Source organism: Equus przewalskii, chromosome 4 (assembly GCF_037783145.1).
Source record: "Equus przewalskii isolate Varuska chromosome 4, EquPr2, whole genome shotgun sequence".
Classification (NCBI taxonomy): Eukaryota; Metazoa; Chordata; class Mammalia; order Perissodactyla; family Equidae; genus Equus; species Equus przewalskii.
The window spans coordinates 107,644,575-107,669,738 of record NC_091834.1 but is presented as its reverse complement, the minus strand read 5'-3'; the positions used below and the strand labels follow the sequence as shown (position 1 = coordinate 107,669,738).

The 25,164-nt window shown below is 44.0% G+C and overlaps 1 protein-coding gene across 8 annotated transcripts in view; it reads left to right on the top strand.

Moving 5' to 3' along the window:
* The window catches only part of PTPRN2 (protein tyrosine phosphatase receptor type N2), a 924,814-nt gene that overhangs the window by 298,901 nt on the left and 600,749 nt on the right, over nt 1-25,164 (top strand). For all 8 annotated transcript variants that reach the window (XM_070618094.1, XM_070618092.1, XM_070618095.1 and 5 more), the window contains one exon: nt 24,368-24,470. In XM_070618094.1, coding sequence (XP_070474195.1) covers nt 24,368-24,470 — 103 coding nt within the window. The remainder of the gene's footprint in view (nt 1-24,367; nt 24,471-25,164) is intronic.

Sequence of the window (25,164 nt, the reverse complement as noted above, 5' to 3'; positions counted from 1 at the left end):
CCCTGTCCTGTGGGGAGTTAAGACTCATGTGCTCCCGTCCTCTGTGTGGGCTGAGAGGTGAGCAACGCTGTCAGGAGGCAGCGGCCTGTGCTGTGAGGAAGAGAGTGGTGCCTCGGTGGTTTGGGTAAACATGTGCCATGTGGTGGTTGTCTTTTGCCTGGCATGTCTGTGAGCTTCTGTAGCATTGTTTGAAATGAGTTAGTTCACCCTTCTTTGAACCATTTTTCTCAATGTCCTCCTCTCCTTTGGAGCGTTTTAAATGCTGGATGCCTGTCACCCAGTGAGGCCCAAGCTCCAGACTGCCTCTGCACATTCGGCAAGTTCCTCTACCCAGCAGCCACCGGCCAGCAGCCCTGAGAGGAGGCAGACTTGGCAGGGTGGGCTGTCTCGTGTTAACCGGGTTGGGAGTCCACCATGTGCTCCAGAAACCAAGGGGCTGCCCCACCCAGGGGGACAGTCTCAGGTGACATTTTGCTTTTGTGCAGGGTTATTTGTAAAAGCAGCATAGGTGGCTATAACCCTGGGACCTGCCAAGAACAGGAGTAGGCCTCTTTCCTTCAGCGTACCCCTTCTCTCCTCTTCAAGAAATTCAACCTAAAAGAAAATCCTGTGAGCTTATTGTCCTGAGAAAGAGATGGGTTCAAAACTGACTGTCTGTCTGACTGACTGACTGACTGATGGACGGACGCTGTTTCATGGCCGGCCCCGCCCTGATTGCTGGCTCAGTTCTGGGGCAGCTTCAGTTATGCACGTCTAGACTCAGGTTACCTGGAAAAGGAAATTGCCAAGATAGATTTATGAGATCCAGTCAGTTTTCTGGAAGCAAAGACTCAGATATTTATTTTAAATTCTCCCAATTTTAGTGCTAGATACCTATTTAAAGAAATCAGAAAAAAAAAAAGATAGAGTAATTCTGGTTTGGTTTGTTCTAGACAGTTAAGTCCTGTGAAGGAGATCATGCCTTCCACATGTTCCCTGGTTCTCAGGTTCATGAGGGCAGGATAAGGAATTTTGGACCAAATTGACTCTTACCTAGCCAACCCAGATTCAGGGAAGAGTAGTCAGATCTCCCTAAGTAGAATCATGTCCTTTTGAGAAGTGCGTTCATCTTTCCAGCATTTACATCTGTCTCATCATCAGAACATTCGGACTGTGCTCTGGGGTGGTTTGAAGTTGGGAGGATCCTGTCCTGGTTTTGCATAGTGAGTCACTTCTCATTAGGGAACTAGGACCCTTTGCCGTCTGACACACGATTTGACTGTGTTAACTATCCAACCCTTTGTTCCGATTTCAGCGCTTGGCTGTGACTGTTGCACCTCTGCATCTGTCTTGTTCTGTGCAGCCATGCGAATGTCTGGGCCCGCCTCCCCACAGCCGTGTGCCTGGAGACAGGCTGGTGGGGGGCTCGCTGACAAGTCCACGACTCTTTGGGGGATGTGGATCTTGTTTGTCTGTTGAAACCAGGTCAGAGATAAGGGTGGGGAATAGAGAGGAATGCAGCCCAACAGCACACAAATAATTTAGTAGCAATATGCTCAGGTCAGCCCGCATAGAAATGTTTCCATTCCCATCACCAAGTCACCTAAACTGTGCAAGCTCACCACCCAGAGGCACTGGAAGGATTTTGTTTCTCCTTCAAGTAATTGGTGCCAGGAGGCTTGCCTGCGCAGCATGGCACAGAGCCACCGTTATGGCTCTGACTCTAGCAGAGGTGAGGGGCAACGTCAGGCCATGGGGTGCTCCCCGCCCACGGATTCCCAGCCACACCAAGTAGCTGGGAATGCCAGGGTTGCCATAGCAACTGGAGAGGTGAGCTGCTCAGGCAAATGACAGAGGGACCTTCACTTCCTACCAGCATTTTATTTTTAATGAAATGAGTGTCATGCAAGGTGACTAGGAGGCCAGATCTCTGGGCTCCAAGAAAGGTATTTGCTGTGATGTGGCCCAGACACACATCTGTAATTCGCCATTCGTGACATGCTTTCTCCTCCTCTCCCTCGGGTGCTCATCCTGTACAGTGGTTATGTGGTCCTGTGTCTGTAGCTCAAACAAGGGGCTGCAGGTCTCAAGTCACAGCTGTGGTAGTGGAGGTCCAGGAGTCACACGCTTACTTTGCTTATTGAACACGTTCTGAGTTTTTATTCATAAACCTATAGGTTGCAGCAATAATTTCCCTACTGAGAGAAAAGCAATACTTTTCCCAGTTTACTGACTGGGGACTGCTGGGTGCCAGCAGGACATTTAGATCGATCCTCTGTCCCCAAGTGCTGACAGTTTCTCTTCTCCTCCAGCGTACTTACTGTTGCTCGTATTCTATGTAACTCTGAGTGCCTGCACAGTAACACCACACTGCACATGCCTTGTTACTTTCTCTATGTATTAGAGTTTTTGTTTTAGCCTAGATATGGAATTATCTCCTAACTCTATTTTTATGCTATTTCCACCAAGATTTCAATAGTGCTTTAATCTCTGTACTTATTATAATCAAGTCAAAATGTACTCAGTTCTCTGTCAATGATTTCACTTTTTTCTTTTAGAAAAATTTCCCAAAACAAGTGAACAAAAATTTCAGAACAAGTGAATCGTTAATTTTTTTCCTGTCAGACAGGAAAGAAACTGAAATTTTCTTTCATAACAACACAGTTGGTGAGGCAAATTTATAACTGGTTGGAAAATGATGTAAAATAATGCTAAACATCAGTTGGTGTCAACCTGAAAGAAAATGTCAGGATTATGGCTCACAAATAAGCATGTTTTGTGTCACATCAAAAAGCAGACAAGATGGTGAAAACCATAAGAATTGTTTGAGATTTGTCATAAGAAATAAAATTCTCTTTTAAAAATTACTGTTTTTTCTATAACAAATCTTCCTTTTGTTCTCTTTCTGTGTGGGTTCATGAGTATTTGGGTGCATATGTGTGCATTTCGTGTGTGCCCCTGTGTGCATGCATGTTTATAGTGTGTGCAGTGCGTATGCGTAATTGTGTGTGCTGTGTGTGCGTGTTTTTGCTGTGTTTGTGTGTGCGTGTGTGCATATGTGCATGTATGCATGCAGGAGAGAGCAAAATAGTGAGTAAGAGCAGATTGAGTGGGGAATGGGGAGGCTGACTCTTTTTCTGGTCTATGTAACTTCTGCATTGTTTTGGTTTATTTTAATTTTCTTCAATACATATGTATTGTGCTTTCAACTTATAAAAATAAAGATAAATAATATGTATTCATTAGAAAGAATCTGCAAGATACAGAGAAGCACAAATAAGAAAATGTCCACACTCACACCTCCCACAGACAGTGACTCTTGACGTCTCCCTCTGTTTGTGCCTGGATGTACAGGCAGGGTCACACCACGCACCCAGTGTGGACCGGTCTGTTGAACTCATCTTGATAATATAAGCATTTTCTTTGTTGTAAGATGTTTTTATAAATGTTTTAATGACTGAAAAACATTTTGAGTTAACATATAATTCATTTAACAATTCATCTATTGGGGCTGGCCCCGTGGCCGAGTGGTTAAGTTCGCGCGCTCCGCTGCAGGCGGCCCAGTGTTTCGTTGGTTCGAATCCTGGGCGCAGACATGGCACTGCTCATCAGACCACGCTGAAGCAGCGTCCCATGTGCCACAACTAGAAGAACCCACAACGAAGAATGCACAACTATGTACCGGGGGACTTTGGGGAGAAAAAGGAAAAAAAATAAAAATAAAAATAAAAAAATAAAATCTAAAAAAAAAAAAAACAATTCATCTATTGTCAGGCATATAAAAAAGGTTTTATTTTTTCACGTCTGCAAATAATATGCAATACACACCTCAGCATTAAGTTTAGGAATGGTGTGTATGTGGATATGTGTGCTACGTATGTACTACATATACACATACACTGGGTGGGGGAGTCTTGGTAGTCCAGAAGTGGACGTACTCTCTGTCTCTGTCATCCCACATCCAGGAACGGTTGTTCTGACCACTTCTTAATCCATGTCACATGTGTCCCCTGCCACTTAGTCCGCCTGCTTACTTCTTGAAAGTGTTCCACACTGCCCCTGGAAGTGTATGTTTTTTGGAACAGCAGTGCTAGATCTGTGGTTCTCTGTTGTCTTATCCTAATCCACCAGCACACATGGTTGCTTTGCCCATTAGCTCTGTGGGGCTGAATTACTAATAAAACCATACTATTTTGATTGCAATCACTTTCTGCATAAGTCTTTAAAAAAGTCAAAAGGAAAAAGCAAATTCTTTAGAATATAGTTCTTACTTTTGAAAAGTCTGGTGAACAAGGACAATTGTGATCTGAATTGAATTGTGAAATGTTCATGCTTTCAAATCCTGATTCTGAAATCTAACCACCCTTGCTGGCAGGTCGGAAGTCCCTCCCTTCTCAAAAGAGATTTTGTTTTCCTCTGGATGATGCTTAAGTCAGAGCTGGAAGCAATCTTAGTTATCTTCTGCATTTACAGATGGAGAATCAGATTCTGAAGGGTGAATGACTTGCCCAAGGTCACCCTGTGTGTTAACAGCAGCCATCTTGGCTCCAATCTTTAAGATTCTGTCTCAGTCTGCTTGGGCTTCAGGACAAAATACCACAGACTGGCCTGAAGCAGTTCTTCTTTTTACTTCTTACAGTTCTGGAGGCCAGAAATTCAGATCAAGGTGCTTCAGATTTAGTGTCTGTTGAAAGCCCACTTCTGCCCTGCAGACAGCTGGCTCCCCACTGTGCGCTCACACAGCAGACAGAGGGGGCTCTGGTCTCTTCTTCTTCCTGTAAGACACTAATCCCAGTGAGGGACCCCACCCTTAGAACCTCAAGTAAACCTCCTAAAGGTTCCATTTCCTAACACCATCCCACTGGCGCCCAGCCTTCAACATATGGATTTTAGGGGAACACAAATGTACTGTCCACAGGACCCTCTATTTCTGTCCATCTCTCACCTCGAAGAATCTGCCTGTAGGTCACTAGGGGACCCGACATGCTTTTGCACTGTCATTTCCACAATGATGGTCCCCTTCCTCCTTTCTTTAAGTGATGCCTTTAATTTAATTTTCATGGGTGTTTATATTTTGCTACATGTACACAGAGGCTTAGGAGAAATGTATATTTTAAATAAGTCCTATAAATAAATCAGTCAAACCGTGACTGCAACCTGGCCCAGAACATCCATTTTTAATGAGTATTGATATCACATAATCTTGCATCATTACTAGAGGGTCACATCGTGCAGTATTTATTGTCCCAAGTGGAGAAGGCATCTTGGAAAATTGTACTTCTGCCAACCATGCCCTGATTGGTGCCTTGACATAACTGGAAATCACATAAATTAAGAACTGCTTTCCAGCAAAGTTCTTTCACAGTGGAAGTCAGGGGGAGCACCTATCCAGAGGGTGACCATGGCGCCAGGCGGATGATGATGACGATAGTGTGTTAAGGACCTACTGTGTGCGATGCTGTGCCAGCTGTGTCCTGTTCCATCTCATCAAGCCTCACAGCAGACATGTGCGATATCCTGTCTAATTGCAGGAGAACACTGCCTGCGAGTTTATAAGACAGTTCTTACTTTCATGAATTTGGATGTGCAGAGTTCCATTTATCTTCACCCAAATAAATTTAATCTGGAAACTCACTCAGCCCAGTTAATTGATAAGGCAAAGTTAGGCCTGTTCTTTATAAAGACGTTTTGTTCTGTTTCAAGAGATTCATTCAGATGAAAGTTCTCTGTTTTGACTCAGGCTGGGGCAGCCCATGCACTCTTTGACAATGTGTGAGGAAGACACCTTCTAATACCAGTAATCAATGAAACCCCACAGCCCATGTGTTCCTGGTCAGGTGAATGGGCTTCAATACCATTTAACTGAGCTTAGGAGATACTTACTACTCAGTAGTACTTAGTTTAAGTAGGGGCAGCTACTTATGAGGTACTTAGTACTCAGTAGTGCTTAGTACTAAGCACAGATTTCTGCCTAGGAGGTACTTAGAGCTATGCAGAAACTGCTACTTAGTAGGTACTTAGGACTCAGTAGTACTTAGTACTAAGCAGAGCCTGCTGCTTAGGATGTTCTTAGTAATACTTAGTCCTAAGTAGAGACTGCTCCTTAGGAGGTATTCAGAACTCAGGAGTACTTAGTACTTAGAATTAAGTAGAGACTGCTGCTAAGGACTAGAGCCCTCTCCCTGTGTGGAGAGTCCTGGTCTGCAGGATGCTTGTGTTCTCTGAGTCAGCTTCCTGGAGCTCCCTGGGGGTCCTCAGCCAAGACCTCAAGGACCCTTGGCAGCTTGTGGTTGTGGCATGTCCCTGGCCCACAGAATGACCTGGAAAACATGAGAAGCCATCTCTCAACTGAGCGTTTCTTCTTGTGAAACCAGACAAAGGATTTCACAGGTCCTTTTTTCTCTCACTACAGTGACTGAGACTTTTTAAACCAAATTGTCCAGCATGTTGTGCTCATGAGGGAATCTTTCTTACTGAGATAAGCAGGAAAACCTAGGTGAGATGAGCCAGTGTCAGCAGAGAGATGGTTTGCTCCTCTTGCTTTAGATTAATTTTGAGAAAGAAGAGACTTTCTTTGCTGCTCTGAAGCTGACTTAAAACCCCAGACTTTGCTGAGGTGCTCCATTCTAATCAGAGGTTCAGGTTTGATTAAAGATGTCTATGCCTTGTTGCTAGAACATTCCAATGCCAGCTTCCTGGGTCAGCATGCTCTGTGTTCTGAAAGGAGTTGAACTCTGTGGGTTTCTCCCTTGCTCTCGGGCACCAACTTGAATCTTTTGGTGAGACTCTCATCTTCTGAATCTCCATTTTGCTGATGTCTGAGCTCTAATTCTCTCTGATTGGAAAGACCCTGAGCTGAGAGGAGTCTGCGCATGGGCAGATGGAGAGTGTGGCTCCAGGCAGCAGCCTGAAAAGATGTAAGGGAAACAGACTTATTTTACCAAGGAGACCACAAGGACAGGAAGAAGCAGCGGAGGGCGCTGTGGCAGAGACCTCACGTCCAGCCCTGTCCCTCACTGGGGTGGTGGTCACAAGCTGAGGGATCCCCCAGTCTGGTCAGGAGCCCTTAGGGTGCAATTTTAGCCAAATCAGATTCAAGTAAGATTTGGAAACAAAGAGCAGCAAAAGTAAGCAAGTGAGTTTCCACCACAAAGCGCGGGCAGTCTAGTGACACGCCGACCCTGTGTGAGAGCGCCTCACGCATCAAGTTTGGCGAGAGACCTGGCATCAGCGTTGCTGCCGCTGCGTGGCCTCTCCCCTCTCGGATCCATGTGCATTTTTAGGAACACTGAAGCCATATGTATCATTTCCTTGACTTTAGAAAATGGCCCCAAATATTTTCTTACTCAGTAAGCATCTGGGGAGGACTGCATTTGGGTGAAATCTCATCAGGGGAACCATGGGCCGTAAACTGTTAATTTTAAAATCAGTCGAAGATTCAGGTTGAATAGGGAAACTGTGGCGGACATTTCCTCCTTCCTGGTGAATCAAAACCAGGGGAGTAAGAACTTTGGGAAGCAATATCATTATGACTGAGTCTGCTGGGATGATGTGTATTTGGAAGTCTGTAGCAGGGGAAGTGAAAGATTTTAATTAAAAGGTAAAGTCTGTCAACAAATGTGTTATGAAAGGAAATATTGTCAAAACTGGGTGAGAGAGAATCAACCTGGGGATCAAAAAAATTTATAAAATGTCACAATTGGGAAAACCGTGAGGGCTTCCATCATAAAGCTGGACCTGGAGGCTTGCTGGTTCTCGGCTGGAGGCCCACACTCACCAGGGGCTCTGGGCCCGAGGACACCTGTGTGTGAGGTTGCACCCGCCAGCATCACAGACGTGCTTGGGGTCTCTTGGTATAGAAGCGAAATCCTGACATGGTTCCTAGGAATGTACCAAAGGCCTCTGCCAGGACATCCAGCCACAGTCTGCGCTTCCCACTCCTGTTCATAGACAGTTAAAAATGCGAATTTTTTCTCAGTTATTTAATGGTTTTTTTTTTCTTTGCTGATAGAAGAATGTGCCTCCCTGCTGAACGGTATTCAACAGAATATTAGAATCTGCCAAGTGTGGAGTTTGAAGGAGTTGCAGATTTTGCTGTTAATCGCACTGGCCTGTCTGATATGGCGGCTGTTCTGGCTAATTTGGGGTCTTTTAAAAATAATACTGAATACCATTCTTTCTCCTCTCTACCTCCCTCCTCATACTCATTTAAAAGGCTTATTTGCTGGTTTTATGTTCTTGTGACTTTTTTGCCCTCTTTTTTTATATGTTCCCCATCATTTTACTGTGATCTATTAATAGGAGAAATTAAGTTATCCTAAACCAGCTTCCTCCGCATCAGAGACCAAAATCGGCAGTCTTAAGAAATGAGCACTTACTTCTACCAAATATGCACTGTGAACCTGAGTGTCTGTCTGATGCCGTCAAGTTTCCCCTGGTGGTTTTCTCTCTCACCTTGAACACGTTGGTTTGGACTGTAGGACCTCTGGTCCTTCTTTCCCTTTGTGTTTGGAATTGCAGATAGCCGCATCACCACTTCCAACTCTCTTGATCTGGATGTTGCCCTCACACCCTTGACGTATAATCAGGTGCCCATCATCTGCCTACTCAGAGGTCCGCAGTCACTTCCAGCACCTTGCTGAGGGCCGTAGCTCGTGAGGGTGCATCACCAAATGGCCATGGGGGAAGCAAGCCCTGCTCTCCTCTCACTGGGAATGATTGGTGCCTTATCTCTGCCGCATCCAGAGGAGGGAAATGCGGCAGCTGCTTGATAACAGGAATCTTATTTTGTGCAGCAGCCAAGGTGCTGGAATGATGGTCACTAGAAGTGCATGAAATGACGCGGACATCATTTGACGTGTCCTTGAGCTCTGGAAATGGAAGTCTGAGATGAGAATGAGTGTGGTGGCAGGGGACCATGGAGCAGCAGCCGATAGACAGCCACGTCTTGGTGTTGACTCCGAGGTTGTGAAAATGGGGAAGAAAGCCACTCACGCATCATCCTGGCGCATTCTGACAGCTAAAGGAGGCGTAAACAATTTGCAACATGGGGTGTGAGGGGCCAGGGTTCCCGCTTGTGCTACAGAGAGCAGCCTGGCTTTTGGACTGAGAGAAAGCATCAATCGATAGAAAGAAAGCAGCTCTGGAATAATCCAGCTCCAGAGCTCATCACTAGTTGTAATTTAAATACAGGCCCGAGAGTTGTGGCTAGAAAGTGTTTCGTGTTGCCCCAACAAAGTCGACTTGCTTACTCTCGTGTGGACAGTGGTTTGGCGAGCTCAGGGGACTGGCCAATACATTTTACCCTTGTGAAGTTTCTGCACTATCCTGATATTTGGAAAAGATATGGGAGGACATTACCCACTGGCGGAGCAGACCCAGCAGACCAAGGCCTTGAGCATCAGCCCGGCCTGGCTCCCTGCCCTCGCCCCCTCCGCGGCCCCATCAAGCTCTCTGAGCCTGTGTGTGCCTACAGCCTCTTCCTCAGGAGGGACCCGGGGTAGCCCATGGTCACCCATGGACAGGTGCTGCATGGGCCCTGCTCCTGGTGTCATACCTCTGTCCTGCCTTTGTCCTGAAGCCCCATGTCACTGGGTCCCTGATTTTGTTGCCTCTTCAAGGGACCTTTGTTCTTCAAGACCTGCCATAGAGTCCCTCTTGCGGGGCCTGCCAAGACCTGGGCTTGCCCCTTGCCACTAGATCACTTGCGGAAATCCTACAGTTCTCCTGGGCCAGCTGAGACCACATCCGTCACTAGGAGCCTCCCTGGCCTGCATGGGCAGCCCTTGCCTTGCCCCCACCTGGCAGGCTAGCAACATAACAGTGAGGAACTTCCCATTTAAGAACACGAAGGAAAAAAGTCTTAGGGAGATAATTAAGAAGATCTGAAGTCTAAAATAAAATAGGTTCCAGCAAATAGGTCTTCCTGGGTGGTGCAGAAGCTGTGAGTGCAGTTGGATTAAGAAGGATGTAACTAGGGGCAGAAAAAAATGCATTTCGAATGGGAAGTGGAGATGAGTGAGCTCTTGGAGCTGTGCTGGTGTCCTGCCACACTGTGCTTTTGGGGCCAGATAAGCCCCTAGCCTTATTTTAGATTACCTAGTAGGATCTACTTGGCCAAGGATACAGAAGGAGGCTGCCTCTCTGAAAGACCTGCAGGGTATGGAGGGCCCTCGTTGGCCCCACTGAGCATCTCCCCTGAACCATCCTTTTACCTCCTCTCCTCATGGTCAGACGCTCTAGGAGCCTTTCTTTCTGATCAGCACCAGGTTTCCATGCATCGATGAGCTGGCCAGGCTCCTCTGGGAGAGGCAGGGCACCTGCCTGAGCGGGGAGGAGGGGCTGCGGCTGGTGTCCCTCTGCTACGTGGGAATGGGGGTGCCCTGTCCTGATGGGGTATGAGAACAGGGCAGACACACATTCCTACCAGGATGCATTGTGATGGCGGGTGTCATGTTCCTCTGAGGTCATTCTGCTTGTTCTTTGTGGAGCTCTCAGCCCAAGGGAAAGGTCTCTTTTATTCTCTCTCTCTCTCATGCACACTGTTCCCCCCACACCTTTCCCTCTATCTCTCTCTCCCCATCCTTCTATCTGTTTCTCTCTCTCTGTCTCTTTCTGTTTCTCTCTCCATCCCTCTCTGTCTGTCTCTGTCTCTGTCTCTGTCTATCTCTGTCTCTCTCACTCACACCCACAGTCACACACGTAAGGGTTGTGTGTGTGTCTAAGAAAGAAGGGAAAAGGATCGTAGCCCCCAGGTTGTGGAAATTGGCAAAGTGACTAGAAGGAGGGACACATTTTCACTCAGTTATAGATTTGCCCTTGAAATCTGTGTTGACCTGTGTTTTCTATTCAGTTGGGGTGACAGCTGTGACCCAGGAAGAGAACTCTGAAGGTGGTAAGGGAACACCCACCCTCAGTCACCCTTCCAGTCCACGGCCCTGGTGTCCATGGGTGTTGCCCTGTCTGGAGGCTCCAGCTGGCTGACCACAGGCCCTGAGCAACTCTGGGGACTGTTGACCCTGGGGAGGTGGGGCAGTTACAGTGGGGAAGATGGTAGAGTGGTACTGGGGTCACCTGGGGGTCTGAGGGGCAAGTGAGAAGAAGAGATGGACTGGTGACCAGGGGCTCAGCTGGAAGCAGATGGAGTGCTGGTTGGGGTGAAGAAGTCCTGCAGGAGGGAGCTGGTGCCTACCTTGATAGGAGCCCCCTCAGATGCCCGCGGCTGCAGGTTGAGTGGTGACTGTGCATCAGGCTATGGGACCTGGCCAAACATTATCTCGTTTCATCTTTACAGTAGCACTGTGAAAAGGTCCTACTTTTATCTGTATTAAAACAGGCTCAGAGGAGCAAAACAGTGTGCTTAAAGTCTCCCAGCTGGCACTATCAGGGCTGGGATTCTCTCTCCTGGCCCCACAGACTCCCAGGGCTGGGCCAGATGGGACTAAGCAGCTCCTGGATCCAGGCAGCCTTGCCCATGATTCTGAAGGCCCAGAAGGGCGTTTCCACCTCCCTCTGCCTTAACTGGGGGTGGAGTATGATGAGAATTGGATGGGGTGGCGATTGGGCTTCTGTTCACACCCCCAAGGGAAAGAGGAAGATCGAGAAATCTGGGAGCACCCTGGGGTGAGGAAGGGAGAGGAGATAGCTTGCCTGTGTGGGAGAAGCAGTAGCTGCATGGAGTCCACAGCATCCTCATGGAACCAATCATTTCAACAGTAATGTGCTTCTAAGGCTCCCTCTGCAGTGACCAGGATTGACATATGATGATGAAGACACGGGTGGTTAGAGATCACTGCCTGCGTGTTAGGCTCTGCATGGCACCTATGAGTGCCCTGCTCCTGGACCAGCTCTGGGCTGCTCCTTTGTCACCAACTAGGCAGCTTCCCTGTGTGGCATCATGCCTAGAGCTTTGAATGCATCTCCAGTGCTGATGCCCCTGTTCAGCTCAAGGCTGGTCTCCGACAACCCGCGTGGCCTCTTTTCCTGCTTGTTTACCAGGCACCTCAGATCTCATGGCCCAGAGGGAACAATGGAGGTCCTGCATCAGCCTCCTGCTCTGGAACCACAGAGCCACCAGCCCTTCTGTTGCTCAGTCCCAACACTGGAAGTTGTCATAGATCCCCACCCACAGGTCCAGGCTGTTCCCCTGTTTTCTGTACCTGCATCTCTCTCCTCACGTCCGCCGTTGGTCTCCTAACTGATCCTCCATAGCCACCCTCCACCCCTCCCCAGATGGCAGCTAGTGTTCCTTTAACAATGCCTGTCCCCTCTGGCCACCCTGCTGACCTCCCTTCGCTGGGGTCCCAGGGTGTTACCATGGCGACAGGGCACAGCCCTCTCCTGGTTCTTGAGTGCCTGGCCTGACCCGTTTCTCTCAAAGCCTCCTCCCTGGTTGCTGTCTCTTCCCAAAGATACTTCCCTCACCCTTCACACGTTCCCTCCGTCTCATTGCTCACATCCCAGCTTCTCCTGACCTCTCCTTCTAACAAGTCCTGTCCACCAAGTGCACCTGTCCATCCTGACAATTCTCCCATCACCAGTTTGCTTTCTTCATAGCACCAATCACAATAGAAAATGTCCTTGTTTAATTGTGTGTTTATATTTAGTGAGTCTCCCTCCATTAGAATGTAAATCCCATGATGTGAGCAGGAACTGTGTCTTTCTTCACAGATCAGAAAACTGAATGCCTAATATATTTCTAACTCCCTCTACTTTATTGACATATTTCATCAAATAGAAAATTCTAACCATGTATAAAGTGCTGTGTTTGTATGCCCAGGAAGCAAAACAGCCAAAATGTGGAGTTAAAGAAGTCAGCCACAAATTGCATTTTCAGTCCCTTAAAACTCACAAATGCAGTTAAACGGCAATCTCTATGGCAGAACACTGCACGGTGAAAAGTGTTGAATTACAGACACACACACACCAGATGGAAACCAAGCTTAATTACCCTATGCTCTAGTTCAATTTTTCTTTTTTAAATAAAGCTTGTATTTCAGCTTTGACTAATAATGTTGATGGAATTTGCTCTACTGCTAAAGAATATCAAGATGAATTTGACATTCCGTTTTGTCTTCTCTCAGTCATCTTAAAGCTAAATAGTGGCAGATAGAAGCATTCCATTGGCATCTCTCCTGCGGTGATAAATAGGTTCTTGTTTTGTCTCATTGATCGTTGAATTTACAGATTGTGTAAAATAAAATATCTGTAAGTGATAGATTTGACATCAGAAAGATCAGAGCTCAGCAGTGATATCCTCCCAATGGTGCTGAGTTGGCGGTTTTCAGGGTGTGTGACCATACCTGTTCTTCTCTTGCTTGTTGTAAAGTGTGAACTGCAGCTGAGTGGGCACCCTAGATATTTTAAAACAAGTATACAAGTGTATGAAATGTATCAGCATAAAATATTTTATTTTTCGGAGAATTCACTGTGGAAAGATGTCTGCTATTGTTCAGAACGTTTAATTTCTTTGGGATCTTCCTTTAATACCATGGCATAGGCTGTCTCTGAGCATTCCCAATGATGGTGAATCTTGGAAGGTAGATGTGTGGAAAATGGTGTAAAGTCATTTGGTACGAGGTGGAATGAGTAAGTTGTTTACAACCAAGTCAATAAGTTGATTATCACACTGTTTTCAAAGTGAAAATAAAGTGTGAATATATAATAACAAGACTGAATTTTTGTGTGGTCTGTAAACTGTCTTCGAAAACATTTTCCAAAGAGGCAGAGAAAACGATCCTGAACAGTGGCACCATCTTTGAAAGTCTTGGATGTATGGGTTCCAACATGTTGCACAGAAAAGTCCTCCTGCTTTGTAGTGAGGCCTTGACTCTCCCAGGGACTGTGAAGCCCATCTCAGAATGCCTGTGCTGCCTCTCAGCCATGCCCTGCACAGGCTCTCCTTGGTCTGCGTGCCAGACCTGCGTGATCAGCCCCGGGGTGGACTGTAAGTCAGCGTTCTCTGTCGTGAAGGAGAGCCCGCTGATCCCTTGGGTCTTCTGCTTCTCACCATCTTGTTGAGAAAATGTCCTCTTTCTTCTTGGGATCTTCCTTGGGACCAGTCACCAGGCCTTTCCCTGATGGAGGTTGGGAACTCCTGCTGAGTGATGTCACTCTGTTTTCAATAGTCAGATCTTCTCACATAAAACCTGGATGCTGCAAATGGCCAAGCGCTGCATCTCCCCTAAACTTCCTGCTTGCTGCCCGAGTGGTATCTCTGTGGCTCTGTGACAGCTCTCTAGTCACATTTCAGCCCTCACCTTGCTCACACTTTGAAAACACTGACTCCTTTGCAGCATCCTTTGTAAAACAGAATGCCAGAAGATTTCATTTTGGATTCCTATCACTCTGATTTCTCTCTTGCTTTTATTTATTTATTTTGGTGAGGAAGATGAGGCCTGAGCTCACATCCGTGACAGTCTTCCTCTATTTTGTATGTGGGACGCTGCCACAGCATGGCTTCATGAGTGATGTAGGTTCACGCCTGGGATCCGAACTTGCAAACCCAGGCCGCCGAAGCAGAGAACGCTGTACTTAACCACTACCGTGGGGCTGGCCCCTCTCTCTCTTGGTTTTCTCTCCTCTCCCTCAACCTTGTGGATAGGCCTCGTCTCCTGGCCCCTCCACACAACCCTGGGTTGTCATTATTTCTGGTTCCCTCCTCTGCCCAGCACCTCTTTTCCTCACACTGGCAGAGTCCTCTAGATTCTTCTTCCAAAACTGATGGAGGACCCACCTGCCTCTTTCCTGGGACAGACTTTCTCTCTTCCGTTCTCTCACATACTCTTCCTCCTCACTGGCCTCCCCAGCTCTCATTTCTCCACATGCAGCTCACAACTTGAGGAGTGTTTTTACAGGCTGCTTCTGTGCGTGGTTCTCGGGGGCAGGGATCTCCCTTGTTCACTCATGGCAGTGGTGTCTTGCTAAAGCGCACAGCATGTTCATCACCATCCATTCATCCTGCTCTCTGCACCTCTGCTCCCCAGCCTGGCGCTGGCCCTTCACTTGGGCCTTTCACCTGGTTGCGCTGTTTTTCAAACTGCAAGCCAGGACCCATTAAGGATTACGAAAGAGTTTTAGGGGGTTGCAGCCAGACATTTTAAAAAGTGAAATAGAGAGGAGTAAATAGAATAAAATAGGACAGGCCAAAATATGTTGTGCATGCGCACAATAACGGCCAGTGCTGTTTCTGAGACTCTGTGCTTTCACTAGGCCTCACTGTCAAATGCCATCTTACTCTTGATACTACCAAAGGGAAAAAAAAGTTGGGAAGCCACCGACTTACCTTCTCCTGTGGATCCTGTACTTTTTTGTTTTATGCTTTCTTGGCTGTTGGCTTACGTGTTTATTTATCACTGAGAAGCAGGGCCCACCACGGCCTTTGCCACCACTTCCTCCACCTCCTATGCTTTCTGCCCCTGCTCGCTCACCTGCAACCATCTTCTCGTTGATGGATAGGCTCCATCCCCAAGTTCAGCCTGTTACAAAGCCAGACACAGGCTCCGCCCACAAGGTGGTGTGTCTGTCTTCCTCCTTTAGTGCCCTGTTCCCAGGGATGCAGCTGCCAACCTTGACCCCACCTCTCCTTTAATCCTGTGTTGAACTGGAGTTCCTAACAATTAGGCTTCTGAATTGTCTCTCAAACCATTCTAGCTGTCAGTCTTTGAGTTCGAAACTTTAACCTCTCTTGAATGAACAATTTTTACGACTCTTACCAAATGCTTCTCCCTTCTCTCTATTATCGTCAATTCATTATTCACAAATCATGAGGATCAAAACAGGAAATACTTAGAACAGTACCTGGCTCATAGTTAAGGCTCACTGGATAGACACTATTACTATTTTTACAATTTTTGTTATTTTTATCATCTTTCTAAGACACAGATCTTTCTGTCATACTCGGAAAGTTTTTGTGGCCCCCTACAAAGTACAGAGCACGCCAGTGCCTCAAGATAGGATATCCAAGGTCTCCTGTGACCTCACACTGTCCCTCCACCCCTCCTCTGCCCCTTCGCTGGACTCACACTCTCGTCAACTGTGTCATGCACTGTCTGGGGCATGCCACACAACTGTACAACCATCGACTTTTTTCTCGGGCACTTCCATTATCTTGGGGCTCTCCCCCTGACCTCTCTCCATCTGTGAGAATTCTATATATCTGTCCTACCTGGGTTCAAATACCCCTTTTCTCTATGAAGCTTTTCCCAGATCTCCAACCCAAACAAATCTCTTCATTTCTCTACTCCTATAGCTGTTTGCTTGTAACTTTATTATAGAATTACTGCATTCCTGCTTAGATCTTAGCTAATTATGTACCCTCCTGTGTCAATGGTAGACTGTAGATGGTATGAGGTCAGGGGTCGTGGCCGTCCTCATCTACGTGCCTGATATAGAGCACAAGCGTAGGTTATTTATGTCATGTACGTGAAATCACACAGCATGTGACCTTTCTGGATTGGATTTTTTTGCTCAGCAGAATTCTCTGGAGATCCATTCAGGTTGTGGCTGTATTAGAGGTTCCTTCTTTCCATTGCTGAGTAGTATTTATTGCTGAGTACTATTCTGTGGTGTAGATAGACCATAGTTTGTTTGACTACTCACTCACTGAAGGGCATCTGGGTTGTTTCCAGTTTGTAGCTATTAAATATAAAACTGCGATAAACTTTTGTATGCAAGTTTTTCTGTGAACATAAGTCTTCTTTTCTCTGGGATAAATGGCCAGAGCCTCAGTGCTGGTTGTATGATAAGTGTCTGTTTAGTTTTTTAAGAAACTGCCAAGCTGTTTCCCAGAGTGGCTGTGCCATTGGATGTTCCCATCAGAAATGTGAGAGTTATCCATTTTTTCTGCATCCTCACCAGCGTTTGGTATTGTCATGACTTTTTATTTTAGCTCTTCTGATAAGCGTGTAGTGATATCTCATTGTGGGTTTAATTTGCATTTCGCTGATGGTTAATGATGCCGAGCATCTTTTCATATGCTTATGTGCCATCTGCCTCTCCTCTTTGGTGAAATGTCTCTTCATGTTTTTGCCCACTTTCTAATTGGATTTTTAAAATTTTTAGCTTTGAGATCTCTGTATGTATTCCAGATACTAGTCATTTGTTGGCTATGTGGTTTGAAGTATTTTCTCCCACCCTGTAGCTGTCTTTCATCCTCTTAACAGGACTTTTTGCAGAGCAAAAGGTTTTAATTTTGATGATGTACAATCTCTCAGTTCTTCTTTTTATGGATGATGCTTGGTGCTAAGTCTAAGAACTCTTTGGCTAGCCCTAGGTCTCAAAGATTTTTGGGTTCTTTTCCTCCTAAAATTTTTATTGTTTTACACTTTACCTTTGCACCCATGATTCATTTTGGTTACTTTTTTGTTTAAACCATGAGACTTATGTCTAGGTTCCTGTTTTTGCCCATGGATGTTCAATTGCTCCAACATCATTCTTTGAAAAGGTAGTTTTTCAACTGTTAAGTTGCTTTTACGCCTTTGTCAAAAATCTTTTGGGCATATTTGTCTGGGTCTATTTCTGGGCTCTCTATTCTGTTCCGTTGGTCTATTTGCGTGTCCCTCCACCAATATTACGCAGTCTTGATTTCTGTATGTGTATAATAAGAGTATAGGTATGTAATTATTAAGTAGGATCCCGCTGCTTTATTCTTCTTTTTCCAAATTGTTTTAGCTACTCTGGTTTCTTTGCTGTTCCATATAAATTCCCTGTCTATATCTACAAAGAATCTTGCTGGGATTTTAATAGGAATTGTGTTGAATATGTATATCAATTTGCGGAGAATTTACATCAGTTATGTTGGGATTTCTCATCCATCTATCATTATTTTGATTTTTGGTTCCTTTCATCAACATTGTGTAATTTGCAGCATAGAAGTCCTGCACATGTTTTGTTAGACTTACACCTAAGTATTTAATTTCTTGAGTGACTGTAAATAGTATTTTAATTTCAGTATCTGTGTGTTCATAGCTCATATATAAAGAACTTATTAATTCTAAGAGTTTTTTTAATAGATTCATAGGGATTTTCCATGTAGAAAATCATGTTATCTGGAAATAGGTAGTTTATTTCTTCCTTTCTGATCCACCTACCCTTTATTTCTTTGTCTTACTCTGTTGCACCTCTACAACTTTCAGCAGTGGGAGAACACATCCTTGCCTTCTTCTGGATCCTAAGTGAAAAGCTTCTAGTTTCTCACCACTAAGTATGATGTTAGCTGTAGGGTTTGTGTAGATGCTCCTTATCAAGTTAGTGAAGTTCCTCTCAATTCCTGTTTTTCCTAGAGTTTTCATCATGAACGGATGTTAAATTTTTTCAAGTACTCTTTCTGCATTATATGATCAAGTAATTTTTTTTCTTCTTTAGCCTATCAATAAGGCGGATTACATTGATTTATTTTGGAATATTGAACCAGCCTTGCATCTCTGGAGTAAACCTCATGGTGTGCAATTATTTTCATATATGGCTTGATTTTATATGATAATATTTTCTTAAGGATTTTTATGTCCGTATTCATGAGGAATATTGGTCTGTAGGTTTCTTTCTTTTATTTTGTACTCTCTTTGTCTGCTATTGGTATCAGGTTACTATTAGCTACATAAAATTAATTGGGAATTATTTCCTCCTCTTCTACTTTTCTGTAAGGGATTGTGTAGAATTTATGTTAATTCTCTCTTAAATGTTTGGTAGAATTCTCCAGTGAAACCATTTGGGCTGGAAATTTCATTTTGGGGAGGTTTTTAATTATGAATTCAATTTCTTTAATAGTTATAGGGCCATCAAATTACCTGTTTCATATTGGATGAGTTGTGGTAGTTTGTGTTTCTGGGGAATTGGTTCATTTCATGTAAGTTACCATGTTTACATGTGGAGACTTGTTTGTTCTCTTATGAGGTCTGCAGGGGCCATATTGATATCCCCTGTTTCATTTCCAATATTGGTAATTTGTGACTGCATTCTTTTTTCTTTGTCAGTCTTGCTAGAAGTTTGTCAATTTTACTGATCTTGTCAGGGAACCAGCTTTTGTTTTCACTAATTTTCTCTATTTTTTTCCTCAATTCAATTCTGTTGACTTCTGCTCTTTGTTATTTCTTTCCTTCTACTTGCTTCGGGTTTATTTTGCTGTCCATTTTCTAGCTTCTTCCTGTGGGAATTTAGATGATTGATTTGAAACTTTTCCTATTGTAAATATTTGGTGCTAAAAATTTCACTCTTAGCATAGCTTTAACTGTCTCCCACAAATTTTGATATGTTGAATTTTCATTTTCATTTAGTTCAATGTATTTTTCCTTTGGATTCTCTTTGACTCATGGATTATTTAGAAGTGTGTTGTTTAATTTCCAAGTATTTGGAGATTTTCTTGTTGTATTTGTGTTGTTGAGTCTAGTTTGACTCCATTGTGGTTGAAGAATGTACTCTGAATGATTTCAGTTCTCTTAATTTTGCTGAGGTTTGTCTCATGGCCCAGAATATGGTCCACGTTAGTCCATGGTCTGTGGGTGCCTGAAGAGAGCACATATTCTGCTCTTGTTGGGCGAGTGTTCTATAAACATTGATTAGACCTGTTGACTGATGGTGCTGTTGAGTTCTTCTCCAGCCTTGCTGGTTTTCTCCTTATTTGTCCTGTCAGTCACCAAGAAAGTGGTGTTGAAATCCCCAATTAGGACAGTGGATTTATCTGTTTCTCCTTTCAGTTCCATCAGTTTTTGCTTGACAACATTTGCAGCTCTGTTGTTTGGTGCATGCACATTTAGGACTGCTATGTGTTCTTGGTGGATTCACCCTTTTATGATTATATATAGTCTCTGTCCCTGATAATTTTGTTTGCTCTAAAGACTAATTTATCTGCTGTTACTCTAGCCTCTGCTACTTTCCTTGATTAATGCTTGCATAATATATCTTTTCCTACCCTTTTACTTTCAACCTGCCTATAGCATTATATTTGATGTGAGTTTCTTTCTTTTTTTTTAAGATTGGCACCTGAGCTAACATCTGTTGCCAATCTTCTCTTTTTCTTTTTCTTTTTTTCTTCTTCTCCCCATAGCCCCATAGTACATAGTTATATATTCTGGTTGTAGGTCCTTCTAGTTGAGCTATGTGGGACACTGCCTCAGCATGGCCTGATGAGCGGTGCTAGGTCCATGCCCAGGATCCAAACTGGTGAAACCCTGGGCCACTGAAGCGGAGCACACAAACTTAATCACTTGGCTATGGGGTGGCCCCGGAAGTGAATTTCTTATAAACAGCATATAGTTGGGTCATGCATTTTTAATCTGCTCAGTCAGTGTCTGTCTTCATTGGTATATTTAGCCCGTTTACATTTAATGTAATTATTGATGTGTTGGGTTTAAATCTGTCATTTTATTTTTTTGTTTTCTATTTTTTCTTTTTTTCATTTTTCTGTTCTCTTTTCCCTGCATTCCTTTAGGTTATGTTAATATTTCTTGGAAATCCATTTTGATTTATCTGTACTGTTTCTGAGTGTATCTCTTTGATACCTTTTTAGTGGTTGGTCTAGTTATCACATTGTATACATATCACTTATCACAATTTATTGATGTCATCCTTTTACCAGTTTGAGTGGGGTTTAGAAACATTGCCTCCCTTTATGAACCTGCCCTTGTTTATTATAATTATTTAAAAAATTTCTTCCACATACATTTAGAAGCACATCAGACAGTGCTATCACATTTGCTTCAACTGTCGAACATATGTTAGACAACTCAAGAGAAGGAAAGCTTATCATAATTGCCTATATCTTCACTTTCCTTGTTCTTTTTTCCTTTTTGATTCTACAAGGTTCCTTCTTCTGTCATTGCCTTTCAACTTAGAGAAGTTTGCTTAGCAGTTCTTTTTGGGTACGTCTGCTTTAAAAAATGTTCTCATTTTCCTTTTATCTGAGAATATCTTATTTTCCTCATTATTCCTGAAGGATATTTTTGCTGGGTATCTTGACTGGTAGATTTTCAGGATTCTGGGTTGACAGCTCTTTTCTTTCAGCATTTGAAAAATGTCATGTGATTTCCTATGGCCTCTGTGTTTTCTGATGAGAAATCTGTCATTTGAATTATGTTGCCCTCATAGGTAAGGTGTCATTATTCTCTGGCTGCTGTCAAGATTTTTTCTTTGTGTTTAGTTTTCAGTAGTTTAATTATTGTGTGTCTTACAGGAGATTTGGGTTTATCCTGTTTGGGGTGTGCTGAGCTTCGTGAATCTTTAGATCTGTGTCTCTTGACAAAACTGAGAAGTTTTCAGCCATTATTTTTTTGAGTACCTCTTCAGCCCTGCCTTCTTTCTCCTCTTCTTCTGGGACTCTGATGACATTAAGGTTAGATCTTTTGTTATAGCCTCATAGCCCCTGAGGGTCTGTGTATGTTTTTCAAACTATTTTCTCTCTGTTGTTGAAATTGGATGATTTTAGTTGTTCTCTCTTCCTGCTCATGGATTCTTTCTTCTGTCCCCTCTATCCTTCTATTGAGTGCATCCACTGAGCTGTTTACTTTTGTTATTGTATTTTCTAGTTATAATATTTCCATTTGGTTCTTTCTATATTTATTTAGTTGCTGAGACTTTCTATTGCTTTGCTGAGGCTTCCTATTTTTTCATGTTTCAAGTGTGTTCATAATTGTTTATTGAAATATTTTCATCATGGCTGCTTTACAGTCTTTGTCAGATAATGCTAACGTCTCCATCATCTCAGTGTTAGTGTCTACTAATTGTCTTTTTGCATTCAGTTTGGGGTCTTCCTGGTTCTTGGTATGATGATTGATTTTCTCTTGAAACCTGGACATTTTTGTATTATGGTGAAACTCTGGATTTCATTTAAGTCTTGGGTTTTAACAGGCTTTTTCTGGCACCACTTTCTTGGGGTTTGGGGATGACTCTGTTACTTACAGGTAGAGGTAGAAGTCCAGGTTCCCCATTAGACCTCTGCTGACACCGAGGGGAGAGATCTTGTCCTTACTGCTGGTCAGGGGATTGGGTGGGAGTTTCAACTCCCCACATGGTCTCCACTTACATTGGGGAGTAGTTACCATGCAGCAGGGGTGAAAGTCCTGCTCCCTACTCAATCTGCTCTGAATCCGCAGGCAGGGTCGGGGGGAGGTTGGGGGAACTCATCCCAGCCTCATGAGGGAGCATGTCCAGGCTCCCTCTTAGCCTTTGTTGGCATGGGTGGGGCAGGGCTGTGCTTTTTTTGTGTGGTGTTTGGTGGGAGTAGAGCTGTTATTGTCTGAGATGTGCTGAGTCACTCCTTTTCTGGCCCTCTCACTAGGCAGAGGTGTCTTTACTTGGGGCTTCGTCTGCACCCGTTGGTGTCCCAGGTTGCTGACCTGTTCAGCTCCAAGAGATACATGAGCCAAAAGAAACCCAGAGAACACAGGACATATTGCTCCTCAGGTCCCCAGGTCCCTGACTGGTTGGCCTTCTTCTCTCCACCCTTCACAGCTGTCCACTTGTATAATTTACAGTGTTTTTAGTTGTACCTAGTGGGAAGAATAGGGAAAATTACGTCTTCTTCATCTTCCTGGAAGTGGACTCTCTCTTCTCAGGGTTTTATCTCCTCTGATATGCCTTGGAGAGAAGTTCAGAGGGGAGGTCTAACCCCCGGATCTATGCATTCTGTTGTTTTTATATCCAGCTGCCTGGTTCCTACCTGCTCCCAGGAAAGCTTAGAATTTGGGCTGGGGGTTCAGGGTCCTCCTCAGATTGTCCCAAAGACCATGTTTAGCAGCTGGCCAACTGTTGTGACTGAGCCCTCCTCACAGAACCCAGAATTGACATAGTTCAGACTTTTGTGCTCTTTAGATGAAAAATGTTATTGAAATTCTGTTATTTAAATTTTAAAAATGACTTTGTTTTCTTGGGAAGTTTGTTCTGTATTCTTGATTTTCTCTGTTTCGTGATAGATATTGATATTAAGGCCATACTTTTGGGGATAGCATGGTTAAACTATGCTTATTTTCTAAATCCACAGTGCTTGATATTATGCTAATATTGCAAATGTGCTTTCAATTGAGAATACTCCTGGAAATGGACCAATAATCGCCACATAAATACACAGTTCATATGGGATGTTTTTTAGTTGCTCTTGGCAAATGGGACAGACTTGCTTATTATTAATTACATTTAATCCTAAAGTAAGGGTAACAGTGACTGCAGGACTGGGTCTCTGCAGCAACCATTGTCTAAGTGTCGTGTTTCAAACTGAGCTCTCAAAACAAGTTGCCATAGGAGGCCGGCCTGTTGGGTGAAAATTCCCATCAGCTTCTACTGCGAGTGCCATTGAGCCTCCTGAGATTTAGAACTGTGCCAACTGTTGGAATATTGCCATTTGCAAATTTTTTAAAAATGTTGGATTTGCATTTGAAAAAATATTGAAGTGTGTATGAAGGCAGCTTATATGTACTGAGCTATTCTTTTAATTCCACCCAGAATATGAAGTTCTTAGCAAGTTCTGGACCTCCTTCCACCACACTTACACACACACACACACAAACAAGCACAGAGCTGCCCTGATTTGAAGATTTTGGTAGTGTGTTTTTGTACAAGGCATAAAAATATATCTCTGTAATTACATGATATTTAGTGATTAGATAATTATGGATAATTGCATAGGGTAGTTCTAAGTGCTAAAGTGTTATCATAAGATCTAAAATGTACAAATTGCATAATAATTATTCTTGGGAGTTATTTGGTAATTTTGAACATAATTATCATGTGATCTGCAGTGCATGTAATTAATGCATAATCACATGAATTTTGCCTTCATAACTACTTCGCCCTTGTTATAAAGTTCTTTGTCATAACATTTGAGTATAAATATAATGTAATTGGCTCCCAGATACAGTACATTAAGCCCCATGATAATTGCTTTCACAGTAACAATATCCCTTATTTCGTGCCAAATGTGTGGCTCTTAAGCAGGATGGGGTTAAGAAGAACAAATCACACAAGATATGCCAATGAACAGGCAGAATGGTGGCTGAGTGGTGGGTGAATATGTACACATTTGAGTGAAGAGTATCTTTGCTATGACCAAAACCTTGCTGTGTAGAAAATTTGCCTCTTTTATCGTGGACAGAATCTCTTTTCTAACTGAAATGTGTGCCTGATTGAAGGCTCCTTGCTGTCCAGCCACGGCCAGCACCCACTATGCCTAATTTTTTCATATAGCAAAGTACCCATCGTATTTCTGGGCTATTAGTTTCAGAAAGCTGGAGTTTCTATAAGGAGAAGACCTTATTAGTAAACCACAGTGAAAGAGAGCTTTGGTTTATTGATGATATTGAGGGAAACCTTCCGAAATGGCAGCAATTACTCAAGAGACTGAAACAAGAGCTTTGGCTCAACTTCCAAATTGACAATGCAGTTTTTGCAACTTTCCCCACAGGTTTCACATGGCAGGATGACTATACCCAGCATGTGATGGCCCAGGAACTCTCAAACCTTCCCAAAACCTACCCACAACATCCTGAAAGTTCCAACCCAGCCAGGTAAGCAGACTTGGTTTATGTCTCCTGGCTGTCTGGCACAGCTGGCATCCATCCAGCCTGTCTCTTTTTCAATGTAGCGAAGCCTCTGGTGTGGAGGTTTCACAAAGTTGGGATGTCTATAAGGAGGGGATGGGTGCTTCCATCTCCACTGTGTCTTGGCCCCGGGGGAAAGATACATTGGAGCGCCTCTCTTACGAAGTGCCATTCTCACTGACAGACATGCTCAAGGGTCCCTGCCCTAGTTCTTCCCGGAGGCCCTTGGAAAGTCTTGCATCTTCAGAGCCTTGCTTGAAAGCAGAGAAGTCAAGAATTTTCATTTCCCAGTAAGGCTTTATGTTCGCTTTAGTACAAAAAGCAGAATTAGATCGTGGAAGTCTTTCTGTTCCCCCAGCATAGCTACCTATAGGAACTGAATATTTAACCCCACACCGTGTCACTGCATCTTCCCTGCATGGTGTGAGGAAATTACTCATGTCTCCTCTATTCTTGCAGGGTGGAAACTGAGACATAGGGAAGTTGAAAACAGTCCAAAGACAACAAGTAAGCGAGCTGAGACTGTTTCATTCCTGAGCTGTTGTGCTCTTTTTCTTCGTGGTTATAAAGCATGAAAAGGAACTTCCCTAAAGGCTTAGTTGGGAAAGTCCATTTCTTCCTGAGAGAGAATTTTCTAAATCCATAGCCTTTGGTTAGAAAA